This window comes from Chrysochloris asiatica, unplaced genomic scaffold (genome assembly GCF_000296735.1).
Source record: "Chrysochloris asiatica unplaced genomic scaffold, ChrAsi1.0 scaffold00047, whole genome shotgun sequence".
NCBI lineage: Eukaryota > Metazoa > Chordata > Mammalia > Afrosoricida > Chrysochloridae > Chrysochloris > Chrysochloris asiatica.
Window position 1 is genome coordinate 15766628 of NW_006408565.1, and position 20543 is coordinate 15787170.

Sequence of the window (20543 nt, forward strand, 5' to 3'; positions counted from 1 at the left end):
ATGAGTTGGAACCGACTCCACGGCACATCACAACAACAACAATTGAGGAAGTAGTGGCAAGGGTGGATGGCATGGCACGTTAAACCCAGTCTGGCTTTCTGCAGGTTGGCCTGTCATATCCTCCCAGAGCAACTGGCTCCCATGTCCCCTAAGCCCTGGCCCATGTTGACAAGGAGGTTTTCTTTCCTCAAGTACCAACAGTGCACAGAGCAGTTGGAAACTCTCTCTAAAGTGTTGGGCAGGTGGGGGCTGATGCTTCGGGCGGCTGGGCCAGGAAAGGATTAGTAACCAGACGGCAGGAGGTTCTAGCACTGTGTGGCCCTGGAGAGCAGGCAGCATTAAGTTGGAGGTGTTGGCAATGTGGCTTGCCACTCCCGCCAAGAACAAAAAGTGGTGGGGGACCTGTCCCAACATCAAGGAGAAAGAGTGGCCCCCTGCACTGCTGGGATGGTCACAGTGACTTCCCTCTGTTCTCCTGAAGTGGAGACATAGAGGGACTGGGTAGTGTTTTCGCTCTGGGAAGCAGGCGCATGGGGATCTGGGAGGTGGGTGGGCAGACGTGCTGGCAGATACCAACCTAGAAGCTTAAGGCAGGAAGCCATCTGACAGGGGGCATCGATGCCAGCCTCCTGAGGGGCCCCAGGGCAGTGGGGGGGGGCAGGCTGGGGAGCCGGGAATTAATCTAAAGAGCATCAGGGCAGCTCCTTCCAGAAGGTGACCTTGTTCGCCCGGAACAGCTGCCACCCGTACTGGGCATCTTCGGGGCACTCAGGGATGGCTGGCTGGGGCACTGCGGCCAGTTTGTGGGAAGCCTGCCAATGCCTTCCCTGCAGTTTGCTCTGCTTTTCCACCCGGGGACCATGCTCTCACTAATCCCTTCCTTCCCGCTGTATCTCGGGCTCCAGAAAACAGCTGAGTGACAGACAGACCACAGGCTGGTCTGGACTGGGTACTTGGAGGGGCCATCAACTGGCCCTCTGTAGCCTGCATCTTTCCCACTTGCCATTCTCCTGAAAGGCAAAGGTCTGAACTGTGGCATCCCGGCGCCCTACTCGATTCCTTGCCCTTCATCCCCAGCCAGAGTTGATATTCACAGCACATCCGCCTCTCTACCTTCTCCTTCTACACAAAGGATTCTGAATTAAGTGTGAGTAGGAGCCCATGTGCAAAAAGGAAATTAGAATTGGCCAGGGCTAGGTGAAGAGTTCTGGTGTGGTGTTGTAGGAAAAGCACTGGAATATAAGTTGGATTGAACCACAAGGTCGGCAGTTCAAATTCACCAGCTGCTCCTTGGAAACCCTACACAGGGTCGCTATGAGTCAGAATTGACTCGATGGCACTTAACAACAGGGCAAGGTGATGGGACCTGTGGCTCTCACTGGGGGTCCATGAGTACTCCAGGACCCCATATCCTGCCTCACCTTCACATGCTCACCCTCATACTTGTTCTGATCATAGTTCACCTGCACCAGAGAACCCGTTGATTCCCTGGCAGCTCCCGAGGCACCCTGGGTAGCTCTCCCTCTCCCAGTGGTAGTGACTGCCACATCTGAGCCACAACCCATGGGTTTCTTCTGTTGCCAGAGCTAGAAAGGCAGGGGTGGCTCTGTTGTGTTTTCTCAGCTTCACTTTTTGGGGGTCCCCAGACCTTCTAGAATCCTGAGGGAGAAAGAGTCCCTTGAAAGAGCATTGCGGGTCTCTTGGCAAGTTCCGAGGGTGCTGGTGGCTCTCCTGGAACTGACAGAGAACAGGGGTCATTTTATAGCTAAAGTGTTTATTTCCATTCGATTCACTAATCGATTGTTCCACTCAGATGCCGGCACGTGCTCATAGGAGGGAGTGTGTGCTCAGAAATCCTGATGGATAGTCAGTCTCCCCAACACTAAGACCTTCAGTCTGGGGCAGATGTCCAGTGAGAGGGAAATCACACAATTTTTCCCCCCTGGGGAGGAAGGAGGATGCCCTACCACCTCCAAGGGGCCGTGTCTTTAAGGGCAACCCTCTGGTGGGTTGGGGGTATCACAGTGAATGATCTGGGTCCTGGTGCTGAGGTACCCAGCTCAGGTGCTCAGAGACCAAACCGGGTTCTGACCACTTATGGGTGCTCAGGAACCTGGGGAGAAGTTCTGGATAGACTGGAGAGAGGGGTGGGGGAAGGCAAGGATTTCTGCCTGCAACCTCTAGGCTTACTTCCCTCTCAATCTGCTTCTTTCCAAAACAGGCCTGGGCCTGGGGTGGGATCCACCTCACCTTGCTGCGCCCAAATCTCCCTCAGTCTCTGAATGGCTCACTAGGCCCATAGCAGTGGGCTTTGGTGAGCCCTGGCAGCAGGTGGGAACTCTATGCTGAGGATAGGGGAGCAGGAAAGGGTGTCAATGAAAACCATATAAAAATCCAGAAATGTGCATATAAAATCTCGCCCTTGGTGTATTGCCTAAGTCAGTAAGCAGAAAGCACCTTCTTCCTGGAGAAGGATCAAGTCCTCAAAAGGTAGGAAATGTGTCAAAGTGTCACTTCATTGTCATAAAAAAAAAGTCAAAACCCAACAAACAAAGCCCTCCCCCCCAACCAAAACCACCCTCAACCAAATTGCTGTAAACAAACCCAGACACAGGATCGATCCTTCTCAGTGGCAGTCGTAGCTGATGTTGGTCACTGCGGCACCTGTCCTCCAGGTGGAGGTGGGTGCACAGGCAGGCAGGGTCAATGGGCCGGGCACGACTATACATGAAGTTGCCCGGTGAGTGTCCCATGCTCTCCCTGGCCCCGGAGAACAAAAGCCCCTTTTCAGTCCTGTGAGTGCACAGGAGAAACGGTTTCATTCATGGGACCCTCTAAAATATTCTCCAAAGTCAGAAAAATTCTATCTTCCCGGGGTGGTTCCCGGGGTGGCTGCCGGTTGGCCTGCCCCGTCTGCCTGGCACTTGGCTGTTGAGTGAGACCTGACCTGAAAGAACAAGCCAGCGAGCAGAAGGAGCCCCTCTCTCTTCTTCCCATTCCTTTTCCTGAAAGTGTCTCTGGGCTCTGGCCAGGTCACCTTCCTAGAGGGAGTTGAGAGAAGCTGCTTCGGGCCTTCAACTGGAGAAACTGCATGGATCTCCCAAGCCCTTGTTTTTCCCCCAAGAACAGTCTTGGCTTTCCTTGTGACAATCCTCTTTTAAAAATATTCCTTGTACTTCCCGCCCCTCCCAGGATCGATTTTCTTTGCCCCCACCCATCCTCTTTTGTTTCCATCATTGAGAAGCAGGTGTTCCTGATGACGCCCTGTGGCTGGAGGGCTGCTTGGTTCTTCCTGGAGCCCTTGACCTGGAGCAAGTGGCTGATCCTGTGGTGGACCGAGAGCCCAGGGTCCTGGTGGGCGGAGGGGCGGGGCCTGGAGGAAGAGGTGAGCCCAGGCAGGTGAGGGTCACACCTCCACAGACTGAATCTGGTTCATCTGTGCTCGCATCACCTGAATACTGTTCAGGATTTTTTTCTGGTGGCCAGCCAAGGTGACCCCAACCCGGAGAATGTCCCTTTGGGAGAGAAAGAAGTACGTTAGGGATGGGTGAGGGTGGAGGGGTTTTTGTATCCTGCAGAGAGCTGCCTGGGTCTCCCCTAGGGAGGAGGTGATGGAGATGGGGGAATGAGCCAGGTAGAGTCCTGTCTCTCTTTTCCTGAGGGGAAGGGGAAGGGAACTCACATTTACCAAACAACCACTAACTTTACTTCTCCTTTATTCTTCTACCAACCCCAGCTCACAGAGAAGGAAATGAAGGCTGAGGGAGATTCACACAGTCCTGGGTGTGAATCCACGGGGGGACTTAGAAGGTGTTTATCCTGCCCATTGGCCTCTCCACAACCCACCTGGGATATTGTCTATCCCCCAACTTTTGGAGCCCCTTCTTAGCTGGCAGGGCCTGTGGAGGAGGGACTGGTGGTGGTGGGTGGAGGTGATTGGGCACTTACTCCATCATCATCTGGGACACAATGTCGAAGGAAGTGAAGCCAGCGTTAGCGAAGCTCTCCTTGTACTGCCCCATCTTGATGGCTTCCAGCCATTCGTCCACTGTGTTAAAGCTGGTGTAGTCGGGGATGGTGCGGTCCAGCAGCGGCAGGTTGATTCTGGGGGTGGCAGTGGGGTGGGTGACAGACATGGTAAGGGCACATATTTGCAGGGAGGCAGAAGGTAAGTATGTGTGTGGACACAGCTGTGAAATGTGTGAGCTTAAGGGAAAGTGCAGGCTTCTTCGTGCGTCTGAACCTGTGTAACTGTATATAGATATAGGTGAGAAGGTGACGCAAATAGTTTGTGCACAAATACTAACTGAAGGGCTGGTGGTTCCAACCTACCAAGCAGCACCTTGAAAGAAACATCTGTAAAAATTACAGCCATGAAAGTCCAACAGAGCACAGTTCTACTATGACACACATGGCATTCTCCTGAGTCAGAACTGGGTTTGTTTATTTGTCTTATATGGGTGAGAACGTGAGAGCAAGGGTGTGTGAGCAAGAGTTAGAGAAAGGATTTCTTCCAAATCTAAAGGAGTCTTTGCTGGGCTGCTAAGGGCTTAGACCACAGTGGTGAGGCTGAGGCAAGGGGATTTCCTCCCCAAGATTCCTATTTTCTGAAGTAGGACTTCCACTGGACTAACCCTACTGTGATGGAGTCCTGGTGTGGCGCTGTGGGTTAATGCACTAAACTGCAAAGTTGGTTTGAACTGCAAGATTGGCAGTTCAAGCTCACCAATCGCTCCTTGGAAACCCTATACAGGGTCACTATGGGTTGGAACTGACTCGACTGTACTTAACAACAACAACCCTGCTGTTATTCATTGTTTTTTCTCTGACCCTTCTCCACCCTGGATTGTGTGCCAGAAGGCTGATGTTGTGGACCGCTTGTCCAAAGTCCAGATAAGGTTGGCAGCTCTGATGGGAATGGCTTCCTGGCTGATAAGGATTTCAATGACTTTCATGAGGTAATCTTTACCAGGAGGGTCAGGAGTGGTTGGTTCAGGGCCACAGAAAGGAGCAACAGGTAGACACAAGCTGGAAAATCACTTGGTCATGATAGATGGTAGGTGAAGGATTTGGACCCAAACAGTTTCTGCTTAAATAACCAGTCCCGCATCCTGAGGACATCAGGATCCTCAGCAACCCTGTGGGACGGAGGGTCCGGAAGAGAAAGAGCATGTGGGACTGGGGGTGTGACCCTGGGATAGGTGCTCAGGGTGGGTTCCCTGGGGCTCTTGAGGAAGGGAAGCATTGAGCTGGTGTCTCTGGATTGTGCACATCTGAAACCCTTAGGGATAACAGCAGAACACAGTTTGATATAGTGCTGGAAGATGAGCTCCTAAGGTTGGAAGGCGCTCAGAATAGGACTAAGAGCTGCCTCCTCAAAGTAGAGTCGACCTTAATGATGTGGATGGAGCAAAACTTTTTAGGACCTTCATATGCTGATGGGGCACAAGTCAAAATGAGAGTTGTGCAAACATCCATTAATAATCAGAACATGGGATGCATGAAGTATGAATCTAGGAATATTGGAAATTGTTAAAAATGTGATGAAATTCATAAAGATTGATATTCTAGGCACTAGTGAGCTGAAATGGACAGGTATTGGCCATTTTGAATTGGACAATCACATGATTTACTATCTGGGAATGACAAAATGAAGAAGAATGGCATCACATTCATCATTAAAAAGAACATTTCAAGATCTATCTTGAAATAAATGCTGTCTGTGATAGGATAATATCTATACTTCTATAAGGAAGACCAGTTAATACAACTATTATTCAAGTTTACGCATCAATCATCAAATCCAGTGATGAAGAAATTGAAGAATTCAACCAACTTCTTCAAGGAACCCTGGTAGCATAGTTGGTTATTAAGTTGGGCTGCTAACTTCAAGGTCAGCAGTTTCAATCTACCAGCTATAAAAATTTACAGTCTCAGAGACCCTATATTGGGTCATTGTGAGTCAGAACTGATTCTAGGGCATACAACCACCACCTTCAACAACTTCTTCAGTCTGAATGTGATCAAATATTCAATCAAGATGCATTGATAATTACTGGAGACTAGAATGTGAAAGAGGAAAGATTGGTAGCTGGAAAAAATGGTCTTGGTGATAGAAATGACTCTGGAGATCCCATGATAGAATTTTGCAAGATCAACAGCTTATTCATTGCAAATACCTTTTTTCAATGACATAAGTGGTGTGGTGCTGTAGGATTAGCACTGGAATCAAAAGGTGGGCTTGAATTGCAAGATCCGTGGTTCAAATTCATTGGTTGCTTCTTGGAAACCCTATATAGAATAGGGTCGCTATGAGTTGGAACCAACTTGACTTAACAACAACATCCTCGTGTATTGTTGTTATTGTTAAGTATCATCTAGTCGGTTCTGACTCATAGCGATCCAGTTTAGGGTTTCTGAGGAGCCACACTGGTGAGTTTGGAACTACTAACCTTGTGGTTTAAACTGACCTTACAGTCTTGCGCTAATCCTACAGCGCCACACTATTAGTCCTACATGTGTGTAGTTACTGAAAAAAAAGATTACATCTGTGGAAACAGATGATGGAGAAGCTCAATCTCATCAGGCAAAACAAGGCCAGACAGCAACTGCAGAACAGCCCATTAGTTGCTCACATGCAAGTTCAGGCTGAAGATGAAGAAAATTAAAACAAGTCTCAAGAACCAAAATGTAACCTTGAGTATTGTTGTTAAATACCGTCGAGTTGGTTCTGACTCATAGTGACCCCGTATAGGGTTTCTGAGGAGTAGCTGGTGAGCTTGAACCACTGACCTTGCAGTTCAAACTGACGTTGCAGTTCAAACCAACCCTCAACACTACAACACAAGAACAAAAATATGACCTTGAGTATGTCCCACTTGAATTTAGAGATCATCTTCAGAACAGATTTGACACAATGAAAACTAATGACTGAAGACCATAGGAGTTGTGGGATGACATCAAGAACATCATATAGGAAGAAAGCAGAGGTTATTAAAATGACAGAAAAGAAAGAAAAGACCAAAGAGGATGTCAGAAGAGACTCTGAAGCTTACTCTTGAACATAGATAGTGCAAAGGCCTGGAGTTAGAAAACCAAAGAGAAGAAAAGACATTTCTCAAGCTAAAAGAACGGAAGGAAAAAAATTCATGTCTCAAGTTGAAATATTGAAGGATTCTTTGGGTAAAATATTGAACGACACAAGAAGCATCAAAAGAAGATGGAAGGAATATGCAGTCACTGCATCAAAAAGAATTGGTCGGCATTCAACCATTTTATGGAGGTAGAATATGACCCAAGTCTGACAGTTCTGAAGAAAGATGTCCAAGCTACACAAAAGGCATTAGTGAAAAACAAGGCTCCAGGAACTGATGGAATACAAATGGAAACATTCAACAAACTGATGCAGTACTGGAGGTGCTCACTCACCTATGGCAAGAAATTTGGAAGACAGCTTCCTAGCCAATCGACTGGAAGAGATCCCATATTTGTGCCCATTCCAAAGAAAGGTAACCCTACAGAATGCAGAAATTATCGGACAATATCATTAACATCACGTGAAGATAAAATTTTGCTGAAGATAATTAAAAATATGGTTGCCACAGCACATACACTGGAGCTGCTGGAAATTAAAGCGGAATGAGGGATGTCACTACTGACATTAGATGGATCTTGGCTGAAAGTAGAGAATAACAGAAGGATGTTTTCTTGTGTCCTAACTAGTGATTATGTAAAGACATTCAACTGTGTGGATTCTAACCAACCATGGATAACATAGTGAAGAATGGGAACTTCAGAACACTTAATTGTGCTCATGAGGGATCTGTACAGAGACCACGAAGCAGTTGTTAGAACAGAACAAGGGGATATTGCATGGTTTAAGATCAGGAAAAGTGTGTTTCAGGGTTACATCCTTTTACCATACTTACTCAATCAGTATATTGAGCAAAAATCTGTGAAGCGGGATTATATGAAGCAGAATGTGGCATCAAGACTGGAGGAAGGCTAATTAACAACCTGAGATATACAGATGACACAACCTTGCTTGCTTGAAAGCAAAGAGGATTTGAAACACTTGCTGATGAGGATCAAAGGATAATCTTCAGTATGGATTACAACTCAATGTAAAGAAACAAAAATCCTCATAATAGGACCAAGAAACAGCATCATGATAAATGGAGAAAAGAGTGAAGTTGTCAAGGATTCCATTTTACTTGTATCCACAATCAATGCTCATGGAAGCAACAGTCAAGAAATCAAAGAATGGATTGCATTGGACAAATCTGCTGCACAAGACTACTTTAAAGTGTTAAAGAGCAAGGCTGTCTCTTTGAGGGCTAAGGTGCAAGGACTATTGCCACAAGCCATGGTGTTTTCAATCACCTCATATATTTATGAAAGCTGGACAATGAAGAAAGAAGATGGTAGAAGAATAAATGCATTACGGTGTTGGGAAAAAGTACTGAAAGTACCACAGACAGCCAGAAGAACAAACAAATCTGTTCTGGAAGAAGTATAGCCAGAATATTCCTTGGAAGTGAGAATAGCAAGACTGTCTCACTTCCCTTGGACATGTTATCAGGAGAGATCAGTCCCTGGAAAAGGACATCACACTTGATAAAGTAGAGGGTCAGTGGAAAAGAGAAGACCCCTAACAAGATGGACTGAAACAAACATAACAATTTTGAGGATGGCTCAAGGCAGGGCAGTGTTTCATTCTGCTGTGCATAGGATCAATGAGTCGGAGTTGACGCTATAAAACCTAAGAACAAACAAATCTATTAACTAACCAAGATTCAAAATTGTTTGCTGACTTTTCTTAAATGTCACCCTCTGGGATAGTGCTTTAAAAAGCTTTTATTAGTTTCACTGGTGGCTTGGTGTGGCTCTGTAGGATAAGCACTGGACTGCTAACTCCAAGGTTGGTGGTTCAAACCCACCAGCCGCTGGTTGGAAACCCTATGATGTTGTTAAGAACCGTGGAGTTGGTTCCGACTCATTATGACCGTGTATAGGGAGTTTCCAAGGAGCCACTGGTGGGTTTGAACCAACAACCTTGTGGTTATCAGTCCAGTGCTTTTTCTACAGTGCCACAGGACTCTTGGGAACCCTATACAGGGTCTTTGTAAGTTAGAACAGAGCGGACGGACGGCACTTAAAAACAATGGTTTTATGAGGCAGGCCAGCCTTTCACAGGCCTTAGGCACTACCAGCACCCTAGACCTCAGACCTACCTGTATCTATCCTCCCTTTCTTCTCTGCACCCCATAATCGCTGGAGACCTCTTGCCTTTGCAGCCGCCTCTCCTCCTGGAATCCCCTCACTCAGCTTGTGCTGCCGCCCCTCCCCCCACTCCATTGTCCTGTTCCCAGGTGTTTTCTCTACCACTCAGTGTGTAGCCTTCTCTTCTGCACCCCTGGTAGCGGTGGTTGTGTACCATCGACTCATAGCGACCTTGTGTAGGGTTTTCTAGGCTGTAAATCTTTACGGAGCAAAAAGCGTCATTTTCACTCCTGGGAAACAGCTGGTAGATTCGAACTACTGATCTTGAAGTTAGCAGCCCAAAACGTAATCCACTATGTTACCAGGACTCCTTTCTGCACCCTATGGCACAATAAATGCCCGACAAACACTATTCGTATTCCTCCCTGACCCCAAGATCAGGTGGAGATCACAGATCTGAACTGGGGGGAGTCCTGATGGCGGTTACTCTTTAGAGGAGAGGGGAGGAGTGGCGCTAGGCCATAATAGAAGTGGGGCGGGGCCAGAGTCAACAAGGGAGAAGAAAGGTGTAACTGGGCGGGACCGAGGAGGGGTGGGGCCGGACTGGGAGGAGACAGGCAGAGCCGTATGGGGGAATGGAAGGAACCAGGGAGAGAGGGCGGGGTCAGGGGCTAGCGTGACACCTATAGGAGAGGGGTGAGACCTGGGCGGGATCTTATTGGGCCAGGGTGGGACCAAGGCTGAGTCGTACTTAGCGGAGCGGGGTGGGGCCAGGGCAGAGCGTACCGGGAGGAGAGGGGCGGGGCCGGGGCGGGGCCGTACCCGGAGGAGAGGGGCGCCATGGCTTTGAGGCTGTTGGGGTTGCGGATCATTTTGTCGAGCGTGTTGACTATCTGGCCGAACTTGGGCCGGTGGTTGCGGTCCTTCTGCCAGCAGTCTAGCATGAGTTGGTGCAGGGCGTTCGGGCAGTCCATAGGAGGAGGCAGCCGGTAGTCCTGCTCAATGGCGTTGATTACCTGAGGACAACATAAGTGTAGAGTGGGGTTGGGCTGGGTTGGGTGAAGGCATTTGGCCTCCTGCCTGCCCGTTTTGCCCCCATTGCATTGCAGGGCAGACCTATGTGGTTGCTATGCAATCACATCCACTTCCTGGAGGCATCCCCAATAATGGGCTTCATCTGGGCACCTACAGCTGTCATCTCAGTCTGACTTTGAAGCTTGTCCTTAACCTCACAACCCTTGTCTCCAATTTCTACTGTTACTGATTCAGATTCAGCTTTCCCAACCTAACTATGGTTACCCTTCCTGCTGAAGAAGCTTCTTCAAGTCCTCCTTGTTCTTCACTGTTTTTGGTCAAAATTGTCCACACCCCACTATTGAGCAGCACCAACCATTCTAAGCAATGTTTCCTTTCCAGTGCTCCGCAACACAACCCCTCAGGCTTGGTAAGGCAGCCTGTCTCATTATCCCACCTCTGGACTTTGGCATAGGTGGTTCTTTCCCCTTGGAGAGCCCTGACCTCTCCAAATCTCATTACTGTTGACTCCCATCTGTCCTATGAAAACTTCCCTTTCCTCAACACCTACAGGGATTGACACCTGCCGTCTCCAGTTTATCTCTGGATCATCAAAGTTCCTGATAATGACATCTGGTTCCCTGCATATTCATCTTGTCCCCACAACTAGTGGTAAACACCAGAAGGGAAAACATGGTCTTATGTCGGTATCTTCAGGTGCAAACCCTGAAGATTTGCTGATAAGTGGATTAGTGGGCCTTTCCTATTCCCTAACCTCCCAGAGAGTCCAGGGGCCTGTGTTGATGTTTGAATCAATCAACACTAGGCTGGGCGCTGCCCTGGCAGCCAGGTCTACATCACAGAGACCCTTTTCTCATCCCTGGGAGATATGACACAAGGCCAGGAATTCCCCATCTTTCTCTCCCTCCTCTGGTTGTCCAGAAAAGTTCTAACTAGCCCCTTGAAAACTTACATCCTGGTTGGTCATATCCCAGTAGGGCCGCTCTCCATAGGACATCACCTCCCACATGACAATCCCATAGCTCCACACATCACTGGCAGAGGTGAATTTCCGGTACTGGATGGCTTCTGGTGCTGTCCAGCGGATCGGGATCTTTCCACCCTGGGGAACAGAAATGGAAGGGTTGATGGGTGACCTCAATACTGATCTTAACACTACCTCCCCTCTTCTCCCCCTCATCTGTGCAGCATTGATCACAAGATGCACTTTCTTGTTCTCCAAGCTCACCATGCTGCTTCATACCTCTGCCTGTTTGCACACACTGTTCCATCTACATGGAGTATCTTTTCCTGTTCTGCAATTAGAAGACTTCCTTCTTATTCTTTAAGTCCCTCTGACTATTTCCAAAGAGTCAATCCTTAATCATAAAACATCTCTCCACCATGACATTTATTACATAAAACAGTCAACAAATTATACACTTGGGGCCTGGCTCTTTTTGCGCTAATCACTATGCGCTTCAAGTACGGGGACTGTGTCTTAGTCCTTTCTGTTTAAGACCCTTTAACAACCCTAGTTATTTTAAGAATAGAGTCTGGATCTTGGGCATTTAAGGGCCTTTAAGATCTAGCCCCTGCCTATCTCCCAGCATTATTGTTCACTACCTTTACCCCTTGCAGACTAGATGTCACCTGACCTGTCTTCTGTTGTGCCCTCTACCTAGAGGCTCTTTCCTTTCCCCTTTCATATGATACGCTCTTACTGGCCCTTCAGCTCTCAGCATCCATATCATTCCCTCCAGGGAGTCTTCTATTGCCTACCAGGCTGATAGCCCTATCATTCCATATTGCTCTGAATGTCTGTGTCTCCTACCAGCCTGTGAACTCTCAACCTCATTCCATGTCCTCAGGGCCCAGCCCAGTGCTTGGCACAATCAGGTGTCAGTGAAGATGTATTTCAGGGAGACATTAATATCTACACTGGGCATGAGTGACCCACATGTGCCCACCTATATCTTACCAGGGCGCTGGTGTAGGTGGGGTCTGAGGTATCATCCTCCAGAAAGCGTGACAGCCCAAAGTCAGACACCTTGCAGACTAGATTGCTGTTGACGAGGATGTTGCGAGCAGCCAGGTCACGATGGACATAGTTCATGTCTGCCAGGTACTTCATGCCGGCCGCGATGCCTCGCAGCATGCCCACCAGCTGGATGACTGTGAACTGCCCGTCATTTTGCTTCAAAAGAAGTCAAGAAAACGTAGAGTGAACGGAGGAGCAGACATCACAGTTCTGGACCACAGTGGTTCTGGGCTCCTTGTGGGAAGTACTCAGATGCCCAAGGGACCTTACAGAGGATCATGAGAGGCTGTCTTCAGGGCACTGGAGAGAACATGAGCTTTGGAGCAGACTCATTTGGTTTGAATCTGGCTCTGCCCCTTCCTGGCTGTGCAACTTTGGACAAGCGACTGACCTTCTCCAAGTCTTGGTTTCCTCATTTGTAAGTTAAGTGGGGATAAGTACCACCCACTTCCCAGGGCTGTCCTGGGAGTTAAATGAGAAGGTACGTGGAAAGTGCCTGGCACATAAAAGCCAAACTCATTACTGTGGAGTCAATTTTAACTCGCAGTGACCCTAAAGGACAGAGTAGAACGGCCTTTAAATTAAATAAGACTGTAAATATTTACAGAAGTAGACTGGCACATCTTTCTCTTGTACAGTAGCTGGTGAATTTGAAATGTTGACCTGTAAATAAATGGCTAGCAGCTGAATGCTTTCATAGCTGTATAAGCACTTAGTAGCTATTTGTTGAATGGCAACCAGTTCAATGGCGTGCTCCTAACTCCTAGTGCAGTGCTCTTTGTCCAGTAGGTTGACTATGATCTCCTGGAAGACCTTGCATTTTCCTCTCATGGCCTTGTGCTCCTGATTCTCCTCTCTGGCCTATAGGATTCTGGGGAAATTCAAAATCTGATGGGATAGGCAGACCTATTTCCAGTGTGGCTCTCACCTTGACTCCATGGGTGACCTTGGGCAAATTTTATCTCTCTTTGAAGCCTCAATTTTTTTTTGCTGTACTGCAGTGGCTTGAATTTTGCTGAGGTGCTGGAAACTATGCCACCAATGTTTTAAATACCAGGAGTGTTTAATGGACAGGTTTCAGCTAAGCTTCCAGACTCACACAGACTGAGAAGAAAGAGAGCTGGACTACTTCTGAATGTTTACTCAGTGAAAACTTACGAATAGCAATGGAACACTGTCAGATAGCACCAGGATACTAATATTAATATTACTATTAAAAAATTACAGATAGCACCAGAATATTGTCAGATAAAGTGCCAGAAGATGAGCTCCTCAGATAGGAGACATTCAAAATAACAACTGGGGAACAGCTGCTTCCTCAAAGTAGAGTTGACCATGATGACACAAATGGAGTAAAGCTCTCAGGACCTTCATGTGCTGATGGGGCACAACTCAAAATGAGGAGAAATAGCTGTAACATCCATTAATAATCAGAAAATGGAATGTTTGAAGTATGAATCTAGGAAAATTGGAAGTTGCCAAGAAGAAATGGAACACATAAAGATTGAAATGCTAGGCATTAGTGAACTGAAATGGACTGTATTAGCCATTTTAAATCTGACAATCATATTATTTACTATGCCAGGAATGACAAATTAAATAAGAATGGTGTCACATTCGTCATCAAAAAGAACTTTTCAAGATCTTAAATTATAATGCTGTCTGTGATAGGATAAAATTCAACGCCTGCAAGGAAGACCAGTTAATACCACTATTATTCACATTTACACGTCAACCACTAAAATCAGTGATGATGAAATTGAAGAATCTACCAACTTCTTCAGTCTGAAATTGATCAACACGCAATCAAGATGTATTGATAATTACTGATAATCAGAATGCAAAGGTTGGTAACAAAGAGGAAGGCTCAGTAGTTGGAAAATATGTATTGGTGATAGAAATGATGCTGGAGATTGCATGATAGATTTTTGCAAGACCAATGACTTATTCATTTCAAATACCATGTTTAAATAACATAAAAGATGACTATATTAATGAACTCATCAGATGGAATACACAGAAATCAAATTGACTGCATCTATGGGAAAAGACAGTGGTAAAATCCCTAACCATCAGCCAAAGCAAAGCCAGGGGCAGATCGTGGGACAGACCATCAATTCTCATATGCAAATTCAGGCTGAAGCTGAAGAAAATGAAAACAAGTCCTCGAGAGCCAAAATATGACTTTAAACATATCTCACCTGAATTTAGAGATCATCTCAAGAACATATTTGATGTATTAAACACTAATGACCAAGGATCAGAAGAGTTGTGAGATGACATCAAGAACATAATACAGGAAGAAAGCAAAAAGTCATTAAAAAGACAAGAGAAAAGGAAAAGATCAAAATGGATGTCAGAAGAGACACTGAAACTTGCTCTCCAGTGTAGAGATGCTAAAGCAAATGGAAGAAATGAGGAGGTCCAAGAGCTGAACAGAAAATTTCAAAGGTCAGCTCAAGAAGACAGTCAGGTTTCATAATGAAATGTTCAAAGACCTGGAGTTAGAAAACCAAAAGGGAAGAACCTGTTTAATATTTCTCAGGCTGAAAGAACTGAAGAAAAAATTCAAGTCTCGACTTGAAATATTGAAGGATTCTGATAGCAGTTCAAACTCACCAGCCGCTCCTTGGAAACCCTATTCAACAGGGTAGCTATGAGTTGGAACCAACTCGATGGTACTGAGCAACACCAAAATAGGCAAAATATTGAATGATGCAGAAAGCATCAAAAGAAGATGCAAGGAATACACAGTTACTGTACCAAAAAGAAATGGTGATGTTTAACCATTTCAAGAGTACCATATGATCAAGAGTCAATGGAGCTGACGGAAGAAGTCCAAGGTGCATGGAAAGCATTGGCAAAGAACAAAGCTCTGGGAATTGATGGAATACAAATTGAAATCTTTCAACAAACTGATGTAGCATTGGAGGCACTCACTCATCTATGCCAAGAAATTTGGAAGACAGCTACCTGGCCAACTGATTGGAAGAGATCCATTCCAAAGGAAGGTGGCCCAACGGAGTATGGAAATCATCAGAAAATATCATTAATATCACATGCAAATTAAATTTTGCTGAAGATAATTAAGAAATGACTACAACAGTACATTGACAGGGAATCGGTTCAAGTTAGATTCACAAAAGGACATGGAATGAGGGATATCATTGCTGACATCAGGTGGATCTTGGCTGAAAGCAGGGAATACCAGAAAGAAGTTTGTTGTTGTTAAGTGCCATCGAGTCAGTTCCAACTCATAGTGACCCTGTATAGAATTTCCAAGGAGTGGCTGGTGAGCATGAATCGCCGACCTTGCAGTTCAAACCAACTTTGCAGTCCAGCACATTAACCCACAACGCCACACCAGAGCTGTCCTTTATTAACTGAGCAAAGGCGTTCGATTGTGTGGATCATGACAAGCTATGGATAACCTTGTGGAGAATGAGTATTTGACGACACTTAATTGTGCTCATGAGGAACCTGTGGTAGGCAGATAATACGACCTTGCTTGCTGAAAGTGAAGAAGACTTAAAATACTTACTGATGAAGATCAAAGACTACAGATGTCAGTATGGGTTGCATCTCAATGTAAAGAAAACAAAAATCCTCAAGTGGACCAATGAATAAGTTCATGATAAATGGAGAAAAACTGAAATTGTCTAAGACTTCATTTTAAGGAGCTCTGGTAGCGTAGTGGATATGAATTGGGCTGTGAACTGCAAGGTCAGCAGTTCGAAACTACCAGCTGTTTCACAGGAGAAAGATGAGGCTTTCTGCTCCTGTAAAGATTTACAGCCTTGGAAACCCTGTACAGGGTCGCTATGAGTCAGAACCAACTCCACGGTACATAACAACAACCACAAGACTTCATTTACTGGGATCTGTTATCAACACTCATGGAAGCAGAAGTCAAGAAATCAAATGGCAAACTGCCTTAGGCAAATCTGCTTCACAAGATGTCTTTAACGTATTCAAGAGCAAAAATGTCAGTTTGGGGACTAAGGTGGATCTGATTCAAGCCATGGTATTTTCAACAGCCTCATATGCATGTGAAAGTTGGACAATCAATAAGGAAGATCATAGAAGAATTGATGCATTTCAGTAATGATGCTGAAGGAGAATATTGCAAGTACCATGGACTGCCAAAAGAACAAACCAATCTGTTTTGGAAGAAGTACAGACAAAATGCTCCTTAGAAGCCAGAAATGAGAGACTTAATCTCTCATTGTTGTTGTTAAGTGCTGTTGAGCTGGTTCCAACCCATAGCAACTCTGTATAGGGTTTCCGAGGAGCGGCTGATGAGTTGAAACCATTGACCTTGCAGTTCAAACTGACTTTGTGGTTGAGTGCTTATCCTACAGTGCCACACCAGGACACTGTAATCTCTCATACTTCGGACATATTCTCAGGAAGAACCATTCCCTGAAGAAGACATCATGCCTGATAAAGTGGTGGCCCAGTGAAAAAGACGAAGCCTCCCAATGACACGGATTGGCGCAATGGCAGCATCAGTGGGCTCAAGTGTTACAATAATTGTAAGTATGGTGCAGGACCGGGCAGTGTTTTGTTCTGTTGTGCATTGGGTCACTATAAGTCAGAACCAATAACAACTACAACATAATGAGAAGACTGGCTAAGAGCATGAAAGGCAACCAGGTTTCAGATCGTGTGCCAACTCTGAATGATTATTTGTGGCTACCAGAGGAACCATATTTAGAAGGATTTTGAGATTTCTCCTGGCTTAGTGGGAGGAAGTGCTGGGATTGATCAGCCATGCCTGTTACAGGCAAAGGAATGGAAAGGAAGAGCATGCATGTCATTCCTGACTTAGGCTTTTTAAAGACCCATTCAAGCTCCTCTTACAGCATGAATGTATCCCCAAACTATTTGTCCTGCCCCATTCATGGACCCCTGGTTCTCTCAGTCTTCCCTACCCGGAGGAAGGAGTCCAGGGAGCCATTCTCCATGAACTCAGTGATGATCATCACAGGTGTGCTCTTGGTGACCACGCCCTCCAAGTGAATGACGTTGGGGTGATCGAACTGGCCCATGATGGAGGCCTCGCTCAGGAAGTCCCGGCGTTGTTTCTCAGTGTAGCCTGACTTCAGTGTCTTGATGGCCACAAAGATCTCCCTCTTGCCCGGCAGCTTCAAGTGGCCACTGCAGACCTCGCCAAATTCCCCTGGTACAGACACGCCGAGAGAGACAGATGTCACTTGCCAAGTGGGGGTGTCACCTCCCTGTTCCCTGTCACGTCTGCTCTTAGGGCCTGTAGGTGCTCTTTCTTCTTCTCAGTGGTCAAGGAGCTCTCTCGGGCACAGACCTCTTTTAGAATGTAGGGATACCTCAAAAGGAGACCCTGAAAAGGTCAAGCCTTCTATGAGAATAGACAGTAAATTCTTTATGGTTGCCCATGCATTTTGGTTGGAGAAAGGGGGTGAAGCTATAAGGGAACTTGGGGAGATGAAGGGATCCTGGGTGAATGGTGAAATGCAGGACAAAGCATTGAACAAAAAGTCCAGAGATCTGGGTTCCAGACTCAGCTCAATCTCTTATTTTCTGTGCCAGCCCCTTCCCAGCTGTGTGCCTCAGCTTCCCTATCTGTTTGCTAAGGCAGTTGTCCTAGATGACCTTTGAGGGCCTTTCTATCTTAGGCACTCTGAGTCTTCAGGCTTTGGAGGGTCCTTTGGGGGCCCTGACCCATATCCTACCTCTCACTTTTGCCTGAAAGTGCACATTGGGGTAGTTCCCCACCCACTGCAGAGGACCCCACATACCTGCTCCAATCACCTGCTCAATTTTGACACAGGAGATATCAATTTCCTTGGCAAACTCCCGCACTGCCTCATTGGGGTCCTCATAGGTGAAAGGGTCGATGTAGATCTTCATGCCTGGGGTCACTGGGAGGAGAAGACCGGACTTGAGATTTGGACAAATGGAAAGCTGAAGTTGGAGACAGCTCCTCCATGGAGGGAGATGCATTCTGAGTTGGTCCTCATAAGAAGTGGGCAACCCCCTTAGGGTTATTTGACCCCTCTGGGCTTTAGTGAACATTGAGAACTGAGGTAAGTAGAAGAGTGATGAGTACAGAGAGGTCAGCAGAGCTGGCTCTTGTTCCAACAAGCTAGCTCTTGTTCCAACTCTAATTGATTGAAGCAGTTTAAAAGAATCAGAATTGATTAGTAATGTCTGTTATGGGTGTGGGCATAAATAGATAGGTTTGTGATAGACAGTCAGGAGGTACAAAGTAAAGAAAAAGGAAGCTGGGAGAGAGAGAACTGCAACAAAATTACAAAAGATCAGACAGTATGGACTGTGTTATTCTTGGGATCTTACTAAGGAGAGCTCCTCCCTGTCTTTTGAGGCCCAAGTCAAGCCCCCTCTCCCTTCACTAACCCTCTCTAGTTTTCTCACAGCTAGACCCCAAAGCCTGCTGGGGCTGCCTCACTCAGAGTCTGAGGGTCTATAGCCCCTGAATCTCCCTCCCAGGTCCCCCACAAGCCAAGTCTTAAACTTTTCTGGATACACTGGTGGTTAGCATAGGGCTAGACAAGAGGCATGCTAATTTGATTCCTGATCTGATGTAGAGTTTTAGTTTTTGATGCCGAAAGAGAGAAAGAGGTAAGTCCTTGTGTCTCTGGAAGTCCAAAACCCAGCTCTGGCCATAGCACTGAGTCAGCAAACTGCTGGAAGGAAATCAAAGAAGGCCCCCCACCTTCTCCCAGCTAACTGGCCTCCAGCCACCGAGACTTCTTGGTCCTCCACACCTTCCTGCTGCTCCAGGAGGGAGGAAAGGAAGGACGAGGTCAGACTGGGGGCTGGATGGTGACAGGCGAGTTACCCTGTGAGGCTGTGCAGACTAGGACATGGTACTTGACAGGTGCCAGTCTCTGTTTCAGATGTTCCAGGGATCAAGGAGTTGGAACCTCTAACGCCGGGGTCAGAAAACAATGGCCAAGCTTTTTATAACTCTAACTAAGGTTTTATTGGAATCCTTATTCTACAGCGCTTCTCGTGGTGGTAGTGGTTAAGTGCCGTGGAGTTGGTTCCGACTCATAGCAACCCTGTACAGGGTTTCTGAGGCTATAAATCTTCACGGGAGCAGAAAGCCTCATCTTTCTCCTGAGGAACAGCTGGTAGTCTTGAACTGCTGACCTGCGGTTCACAGCCCGATTCGTAACCACTACGCTACCAGAGCTCCTTAACACCGCTACTAGAGATCCTTTATTAGAGAATAGTCATGTCAATTTCTTTGTGTACTGTCCATGGCCTTCAAAGTCCAGTATATTTATTTCCTATCGGACCTTTTGTAGAACATGTTTGCTCACCCCTGCTCTAACACACTAGCTTTATTTTGGATGATTTGTGTGGGTGTTTCTGTAGATTTTTAGGCCAAGGGTTCTTAATGTGAGTTCATGAGTCACTTGGAAGTCCAGGACAGGTTTTTTTTTTGGTAGGTAGGGGGTGGTTCTGGTAGCCTTGTGAAATGCAAGGAATTTCTTCTTCTTGTCATTATTAAGGAGTTCTGATAGTGTATTGGTTTACGATTTGGGCTGCTAACCAGAAGGTCCACAGTTCAAATCTACCAGTCACTCCATGGGAGAAAGATGAGACTTTCTGCTCCCGTAAAGATTTGTAGCTTCAGAAACCCAATACAGGGTCACCATGAGTTGGAATTGATTTGACGGCACACCACCACCACCATTTTCATTATATTGCTTTTTTTGGATTAGCAATATAATCCAGGTTCCTCAAAAAACTCTTAAAATAGATGTCTTAGAAAACAAGTAACCTCAAATCCACTCTAAATCAGCTTAGAATATTTTATGTTTCTAAAGATAATTTCTCTTTATTACAATTTTTTACACACATACACATGTCTATATTTTTCTGGCCAGGGGATCCAAAACATTTAGCAGAATCTCCAAGGCATCTGAGACTCAAAAAGAGGTTAAAAGACCATCATGCTACACTGTGAGTGTCTGAAAGAAGGGGAAAGGCAAGCAATCTCTTCTCATCTCCCATCCCTGGCATCCCAACAAACCTCTGCACACAATAGGCACTCAATATCTTCAGAGCTGAGAAGAATTCAGATGATCAAGACTTTCTGTTGTTAAGTGCCATCAAGCCAGTTCCAACTCATAGCGACCCCTGTATAGGGTTTCTGAGGAGGGACTGGTGGGTTTGAACTGCTGGCCTTTCGATTTAAAGCAATCTTACAGTCTGGTGCTTATCCTACAGCACTATACCAGGACTCTGATGATCA

General features: G+C 46.3%; 1 protein-coding gene across 1 annotated transcript in view; it reads right to left on the reverse strand.

Moving 5' to 3' along the window:
* Window positions 1–3236: 3236 nt before the first annotated feature.
* Window positions 3237–20543, reverse strand: part of EPHB2 (EPH receptor B2) — a 256633-nt gene continuing 239326 nt past the window's right edge. Inside the window, exons 10-16 of the mRNA XM_006862330.1 lie at window positions 18055–18177; window positions 17212–17459; window positions 12218–12433; window positions 11210–11359; window positions 10045–10238; window positions 3949–4104; window positions 3237–3515 (exon numbers count right to left, since the gene is read on the reverse strand). Of these exons, the coding sequence (XP_006862392.1) occupies window positions 3407–3515; window positions 3949–4104; window positions 10045–10238; window positions 11210–11359; window positions 12218–12433; window positions 17212–17459; window positions 18055–18177 (1196 nt within the window). The 3' untranslated portion in view covers window positions 3237–3406. The remainder of the gene's footprint in view (window positions 3516–3948; window positions 4105–10044; window positions 10239–11209; window positions 11360–12217; window positions 12434–17211; window positions 17460–18054; window positions 18178–20543) is intronic.